The sequence below is a fragment of the Biomphalaria glabrata genome, chromosome 6, assembly GCF_947242115.1.
Source record: "Biomphalaria glabrata chromosome 6, xgBioGlab47.1, whole genome shotgun sequence".
Classification (NCBI taxonomy): domain Eukaryota; kingdom Metazoa; phylum Mollusca; class Gastropoda; family Planorbidae; genus Biomphalaria; species Biomphalaria glabrata.
The window spans coordinates 18,591,808-18,600,173 of NC_074716.1; the positions used below are offsets into that span (position 1 = coordinate 18,591,808).

General features: G+C 36.5%; 1 protein-coding gene across 5 annotated transcripts; it reads right to left on the bottom strand.

Moving 5' to 3' along the window:
- Window positions 1-1,497: 1,497 nt before the first annotated feature.
- On the bottom strand, window positions 1,498-7,679 carry LOC106052425 (uncharacterized). Of its 5 annotated transcripts, none has more exons than XM_013207800.2 (5): window positions 7,533-7,679; window positions 5,624-5,749; window positions 4,731-4,859; window positions 3,882-3,975; window positions 1,498-2,251 (listed from the first exon to the last, which is right to left on the bottom strand). In XM_013207800.2, exons 1-5 carry the CDS (start codon window positions 7,548-7,550, stop codon window positions 2,022-2,024), a joined length of 597 nt encoding a protein of 198 aa, XP_013063254.2. In that variant the 5' UTR covers window positions 7,551-7,679; the 3' UTR covers window positions 1,498-2,021. The 5 variants fall into 5 exon arrangements, with proteins under 5 accessions (XP_013063254.2, XP_013063256.2, XP_013063255.2 ...); XM_013207802.2 differs by having other exon boundaries at window positions 5,624-5,738; window positions 7,533-7,676; XM_013207801.2 differs by having other exon boundaries at window positions 7,515-7,671.
- Window positions 7,680-8,366: the final 687 nt, after the last annotated feature.

Here is an 8,366-nt window from a genome sequence, read left to right on the forward strand (position 1 = left end):
CTATTGGGCTAGACATTACTAGGACAGAGTATAACATTCGAGTTGATTAGAGCAGTCTATTGGGCTAGACATTACTAGGACAGAGTACAACATTCCAGTTGATTAGAGCAGTCTATTGAGCTAGACATTACTAGGACAGAGTATAACATTCGAGTTGATTAGAGCAGTCTATTGAGCTAGACATTACTAGGACAGAGTATAACATTCGAGTTGATTAGAGCAGTCTATTGAGCTAGACATTACTAGGACAGAGTACAACATTCAAGTTGATTAGAGCAGTCTATTGAGCTAGACATTACTAGGACAGAGTATAACATTCGAGTTGATTAGAGCAGTCTATTGAGCTAGACATTACTAGGACAGAGTATAACATTCGAGTTGATTAGAGCAGTCTATTGAGCTAGACATTACTAGGACAGAGTATAACATTCAAGTTGATTAGAGCAGTCTATTGGGCTAGACATTACTAGGACAGAGTATAACATTCGAGTTGATTAGAGCAGTCTATTGGGCTAGACATTACTAGGACAGAGTATAACATTCGAGTTGATTAGAGCAGTCTATTGAGCTAGACATTACTAGGACAGAGTATAACATTCGAGTTGATTAGAGCAGTCTATTGGGCTAGACATTACTAGGACAGAGTATAACATTCGAGTTGATTAGAGCAGTCTATTGGGCTAGACATTACTAGGACAGAGTACAACATTCCAGTTGATTAGAGCAGTCTATTGAGCTAGACATTACTAGGACAGAGTATAACATTCGAGTTGATTAGAGCAGTCTATTGAGCTAGACATTACTAGGACAGAGTATAACATTCGAGTTGATTAGAGCAGTCTATTGAGCTAGACATTACTAGGACAGAGTACAACATTCAAGTTGATTAGAGCAGTCTATTGAGCTAGACATTACTAGGACAGAGTATAACATTCGAGTTGATTAGAGCAGTCTATTGAGCTAGACATTACTAGGACAGAGTATAACATTCGAGTTGATTAGAGCAGTCTATTGAGCTAGACATTACTAGGACAGAGTATAACATTCAAGTTGATTAGAGCAGTCTATTGGGCTAGACATTACTAGGACAGAGTATAACATTCGAGTTGATTAGAGCAGTCTATTGGGCTAGACATTACTAGGACAGAGTATAACATTCGAGTTGATTAGAGCAGTCTATTGAGCTAGACATTACTAGGACAGAGTATAACATTCGAGTTGATTAGAGCAGTCTATTGAGCTAGACATTACTAGGACAGAGTATAACATTCGAGTTGATTAGAGCAGTCTATTGGGCTAGACATTACTAGGACAGAGTATAACATTCCAGTTGATTAGAGCAGTCTATTGAGCTAGACATTACTAGGACAGAGTATAACATTCGAGTTGATTAGAGCAGTCTATTGAGTAAGACATTACTAGGACGACAGAACAAAAATAGAAACATTTAGATTTAGCCAATAGTATCATTAAGTGAAAAAAATGTGAACACTCCGAAATGGGAAAAAATAATTTTATTAAACAATGTGAATCAAAATACAAGTGTTCTAGACATTTCACCACCGAACAAAGGTTAATCAAATAATTTGACTAGATCTACAGCTGGGAACTTTTTTATTTACAGTACTTATGGTATGTATATACATAAGATTTTTCTGAGCCTATTCAATAAATTTGAAGTACCAAATATACAATGTGCATTTTACTTTGATAAACTTAGGATTCTGCATCTTTCATTCTATGTGGATATTTCATTTAGACCAGACCAAAAGTCAAATTTTACCAGCTCAGAATTGATATCCAATTAGAGACCGAATCTAGTGGTAGACATATATAATGTCAATTAGAGACCGAATCTAGTGGTGGACATATGAATTTTCAATTAGAGACCGAATCTAGTGGTAAACATACAAACAATCAATTAAAGAATCTAGAGGTAAACATACAAACAGTCAATTAGAGACAGAATCTTTAGGACTACCTGAGACCTGAGTTGTCTAACGTTAAGACAACGGAATGTCTCACTGCTGGGACTTATAAAAATTGTAATCTATTAAAATCTCAAAAAGGTTTAAACAAAAAATGAAAGCCAAACCAGGAAGCAGAAAAAAAGGATGAACATGCACAGAGTTGATAGTATACAAATGATTAAAATTGCGCCATGACTTGTAGACTGCAGTTTGAAGAGATTTTCTCTTACGGACCAAACAGGAATCCAGAAATGTCAGTGTTTCATGTAACTGCAAGTTATCTGGAAACAAAAATCAGGGATTTATTTTTTTAAAAGTTGATATAAATTCAGCTTCTTGGTTCAGATATATACTAAGCTTATCTATCTTCTTCACTTAAACTTGACTTTCACTAATAATTGGCATCAAAGATATAAAGTACTTAAAGACTTAAACCAACTTATGAACGGTACAACTCAAGGACCTCGACTAACTGTCACCCAATTTATACCTTTTTTTGAAATTGTCTTTTCTACAATTCTAGAAATTTCTGTTCCAAATATTTCTCTTAGCTATAACCTTCTAGACATTGACATTTGCGACTTTTTTCCTAACCTCTTTCTCTGATTGGTTAATTATAATGAACACTTGCTTATTCCTGTCTCTTCTTTCATCTGACCCTCATTTCTAGAAAGAAGTAGAATGAGGTCATAGTATCGATTCTTGACATATGCCTCGGAATTGAAGATGATGAAATCCTAGCATGAAACTCCCGCAAGACGGCTGGGTTCAAACCCAAGAGCATCAAGACGACCTGCTATAAAAGTGTTCTTCGAATTGTGTGTACAAGTTAAGTCATTCTGAACCTCATTAGAAAGTAAACTGACTTGATGAACTATTCAGGATTTTAATTATGAATTAGGAAAGTGAAAGTAGGTATTCAGTCAATTTGATGTACATAGCACACATCTGAAAGCAGCTTGAACATAATTGGGACTGGTGTATATAGAAGCAGTACACGCGCTAGATTATCGTTTGGTCGTTTTAATGGTCCCAGGTTCCAACCCCCCCCCCCAATCGTCCTTGGGGAGGTTTGGACTTCAACATTGAAACATCGTCCTTGGGGAGGTTTGGACTTCAACATTGAAACATCGTCCTTGGGGAGGTTTGGACTTCAACATTGAAACATCGTCCTTGGGGAGGTTTGGACTTCAACATTGAAACATCGTCCTTGGGGAGGTTTGGACTTCAACATTGAAACATCGTCCTTGGGGAGGTTTGGACTTCAACATTGAAACATCGTCCTTGGGGAGGTTTGGACTTCAACATTGAAACATCGTCCTTGGGGAGGTTCGGACTTCAACATTGAAACATCGTCCTTGGGGAGGTTTGGACTTCAACATTGAAACATCGTCCTTGGGGAGGTTTGGACTTCAACATTGAAACATCGTCCTTGTGGAGGTTTGGACTTCAACATTGAAACATCGTCCATGGGGAGGTTTGGACTTCAACATTGAAACATCGTCCTTGGGGAGGTTTGGACTTCAACATTGAAACATCGTCCTTGGGGAGGTTTGGACTTCAACATTGAAACATCGTCCTTGGGGAGGTTTGGACTTCAACATTGAAACATCGTCCTTGGGGAGGTTTGGACTTCAACATTGAAGGAACAACCGAAAAGTGTAGAACGTTTTACAAAACATTTTTATACAGGAGTCAAGGGAGAGAGTCGAGGGGGAGAGAGTCGAGGGGGAGAGAGTCAAGGGAGAGAGTCGAGGGGGAGAGAGTCAAGGGAGAGAGTCAAGGGAGAGAGTCAAGGGAGATTTTCATCTGATAGAAAATGTGGATTTAATTTTCAGAATTTTGTATTTTTCAGCCACGTCCGTGTGACTAATTTGACTTGTAATTAGAGTTTGTCTAGCGTAGCTTTACCTTGAAGAAGTTCAATCGATAAGCGATGATTTTCTGGATGACATCGATCCTCCATAATTTTTTGACATGCCAATCTTTGCATCTCCAAAGATAGCTGTAGTTATAAAATGAAGTTAATAGCTTAAAATACATATTTTTAAAAGGATAAAAAAAATTAAATTGAGTACATGAATGATTTGTATTAAATGTATATACAGGTTCTATGACGGAATGTTTCGGTAGCTCATTGTAGAAAGAATAATTGGGTGGGGGGGGGATTTAACCCTAACCAAAGAATGTTAGCTAGCACCACAAGGTGGTTCACCCAGTGTAAACAAATCAATATCTTTCATCAGGACTTTTGAGTTTACGTTTCACCCCCATGTCTTTCAATGGCACAAGTAGGTAACCAATATATATCTATACATATAGTATCTATCATCTCTTGAAGAGCTTTTCCATGAAAGATGCCTTTCCAAAACACTCTCGATTCTTAAAGACAACCTGCACCCATTAAACCACTATTACATAAGATCTGAACGAAGTGGTCGTCTCCTTTCCATTAGAACTAAAACAGAAAGATTTAAAAACTCCTTCATCCCACTGTTGGTCAGAGAGTTACAAGATCATCTGTCGTCATCGAGAAGTATATAGAAGTCAAATTCATAAAGTGCTGGTTGTGAGTGTGTAGGTGTTTGGTGTGTGAATGTTGTTCGTATTTGCATCTATAATGTTATTGTTACAGTAGTTACGCCGAGGTAGTCAATTGTAGTCACACAATTTCCATTTGATTGGATCAATACAAATTATCTTATCTTATCTTATCTAGTAGTACAATTTTCAGATGAACTTATAATAACGTCATTTTACCTTACGAAATGAAGATGGTTTTGTGCTAGTCAGACATACAGACTTAGATGTTGAAGCTTTTAATCTTTTTTTACTTTTGACTGGCTTTAATTTGAAATGAAATTCTGGCTCCGAATATTCAACTACTTCCTAAAGACATATAAAATATCAAATTAAATATTATTACTATTGCTAGGCTTATTTAAAACAAACAAGGAGACTAACAACTCGAGCAAAGAGGATTTTATTTGTCGTTTACAATTTTTTTTTCGTATTATTACATCAAGCCTAAACCTCACGGAGACAGCAGGGAATAGCAGTGTGCGGGGTTCGAACCCGGACATCGAGACGACAGTCCAGAGCGCATATCACACGACCAAACAACCATCCATGATAGCTATTATTACTTTAGAATCCTAAATATCTTGTAATTTTATAACAAATTTCGTTTCGGGAACTATGTTTAGAATTACTAAAGTGTTATGGACTGTATGTGCAGGTTGCTGCTTTAACTATGGAGAAAGAAGGGCAGATAGTTTGGTTGTGTAGGCTGAAGAGATTCCGATGAAACCACAATGTGGTGTGGCGTCATTCAAGTGAATACAAAAGGGACGTGTATTTGTAGTGAGTTAGTATTTGTTAAAACTATCATTTCATTTAACTCTACATAGATCTACTTTCAAGTTGAAGTTGTGTATATTTATAAATAAAAAGTTATAGTTTTAAAACAAGTGTGTTCAAGCTTATTTCATACAGAATTTAATACGCCTACATCGGCTAATGGTACTAGCTGTTTGGAGATGCAAACCAACGACCGAGTAAGTCATGAATGTATTAATTGAAGTAAAAAAAAAACTATTTGCATAAGTTTGTTGATATAAAAGTACTAGGTTGTAACTATTCTAATTACGTACCTCATACATAGGATCGATGTCAATGTCCATAAAATGTACACAGGAAGTGTAGGCATATGTATGATCCTTGAGTTCTTCTTGTACATCACCAGAACCGCTGGACATGTTTCTTGGTCTAAATAAGAACTGAAACGTAAGAGTTTCTTTCAACTACGAGCAAGTTTCTTCTCTACAGAAAATGTTTTGAGTCTTATGCGAGGCCTCCACCTTTGGCCCTAGGGGGCTGCCTAGTTTGCCTATGCCTAAGGCCGGCCCTGATACTATTGACAAGTATTGGCGTACAAACTATTAAGATCTACATTTTTCAACATGTGTCCTTAATTCTAGGTTTTTAAGGTAGATCTCAGTCTAGTCCTAGATTTGACTAGATTCTAGATTGAAGGTTTGTAAGGGTAGATCTCAACCTAGTCCTAGATTTGACTAGATTCTAGATTGAAGGTTTGTAAGGGTAGATCTCAACCTAGTCCTAGATTTGACTAGATTCTAGATTGAAGGTTTGTAAGGGTAGATCTCAACCTAGTCCTAGATTTGACTAGATTCTAGATTGAAGGTTTGTAAGGGTAGATCTCAACCTAATCCTAGATTTGACTAGATTCTAGATTGAAGGTTTGTCAAGGGTAAATCTCAACCTAGTCCTAAATTTGACTAGATTCTAGATTAAAGGTTTGTAAGGGTAGATATCAACCTAGTCCTAAATTTGACTAGATTCTAGATTGAAGGTTTGTAAGGGTAGATCTCAACCTAGTCCTAGATTTGACTAGATTCTAGATTTAAGGTTTGTAAGGGTAGATCTCAATCTAGTCCTAGATTTGACTAAATTCTAGATTGAAGGTTTGTAAGGGTAGATCTCAATCTAGTCCTAAATTTGACTAGATTCTAGATTGAAGGTTTGTAAGGGTAGATCTCAATCTAGTCCTAAATTTGACTAGATTCTAGATTGAAGGTTAGTAAGGGTAGATCTCAATCTAGTCCTAGATTTGACTAGATTCTAGATTGAAGGTTTGTAAGGGTAGATCTCAATCTAGTCCTAGATTTGACTAGATTCAAGATTGAATGTTTGTAAGGGTAGATCTCAACCTAGTCCTAGATTTGACTAGATTCTAGATTGAAGGTTTGTAAGGGTAGATCTCAGTCTAGTCCTAGATTTGACTAGATTCTAGATTGAAGGTTTGTAAGGGTAGATCTCAACCTAGTCCTAGATTTGACTAGATTCTAGATTGAAGGTTTGTAAGGGTAGATCTCAGTCTAGTCCTAAATTTGACTAGATTCTAGATCTAAAAGTGCATAAGGCATAGTTTATTTTATTTTGAAACTTATGACTTGAGCAGTTCCGTAGAATTTAGGTCTATAGCTTGTAGAGATGAATAGTTTGTAAAACTAGAGCTAGACTTGCATTGCTCTACACTGTCATCATTGTATGTTTCATATAATCATGTTGTCAATATAACATTGACACTACGTACTAATGAATAATTTGACAATACCAAGAGTATTGCAGTCTACAAAGACAGACTAAATAGAAAATCAGGTAGATCAAGATCAAGTTCCTGAAAGAAGCTAGATTTAGAATTAGATTTTAGAATTAAAGAATTTGATCTAGATTTGGAGTCTTAACCTAACACTAACCCGACGAAGTTATTAAGTAGATCTAGTCTAGTTCCAAACAGAAGTTAGATTTAGAATTAGATTTTAGAATGAAAGAATTTGATCTAGATCTAGAATATATCTATATCTAGAATAGATCTAGAATAGAACCTTAACCTAACACTCTAGTCTAAGTTACCAGACAACTTGTCTAAGCTAGATCTAGAATCTAGAATAATCTAGATCTAGTCTAGTTTCCAACAGAAGCTAGATTTTGATTCTAGAATAAAAGAATTTGATCTAGAACCTTAATCTAAACCCTAACCCGATGGCTGAAGTACATGAAGATGTAGAGCTAGCTCATGTAATGTTCCCTTATCTTTGTGCATTCATGCAGCTATCTCGTAGTGTTGGAAGAAAGGAAAAAAAAAAGATTGTTGTTATAAAGTGTCCAACGCGAGTTACGCACCAAATTGTGTTCATGAGTGCTTGAAAAAAAAAAGGAAGTATTCGTTTGCGCATTTTAAGAAATTTAACATTTGTGTGTCGGCTTTATTATTTGGAGACAATTCACCTTTAACCTTTTCCACCTAGAAAGTTGTTCAGTTTTGATTCGAATATGTTTCTGACGTGCCTCAAAATTGAAGTTTATGACATCCAAGTTTAAACCTGCCGCAGGACAGGCAGCGGGCAAGAACACGTGACATCCATACGACAGACCAGAGCGCAGGCACACTAAACAAACAGGAAGTAGAACAGGAAGTAGAAACAAGTTCAATTGTAATTGTTCGTCCACCTGTAGGGGAAGAATAAGTGATGAATGATTCCGTCAGTCAGACATTTAAAGTTCGGCATATATATAGAGAGATATTGCAATAGATTGGTTTGATTTGCTAACGTTTATCTGGTCAAGTTGTTAAAACCAACTCTGCTAGCTCTCATGTCAGCACGCCCAAACGTCAGGAAAATTCACACGTGCCGCAGTTTTATCAGTTCCTGATTTTTTAAAAAATTTATTGCGTTAAAATTATTGAATTCACTACCCAGCCATTTTTCTTGGCATGGCATCTAAAGCTATTGCGCTGCACAATGATTCTAAGAAATTGATCTATTAACCCACAGCCAGCGTTGACGTCCTCCAACATATCACTCAAGAAGC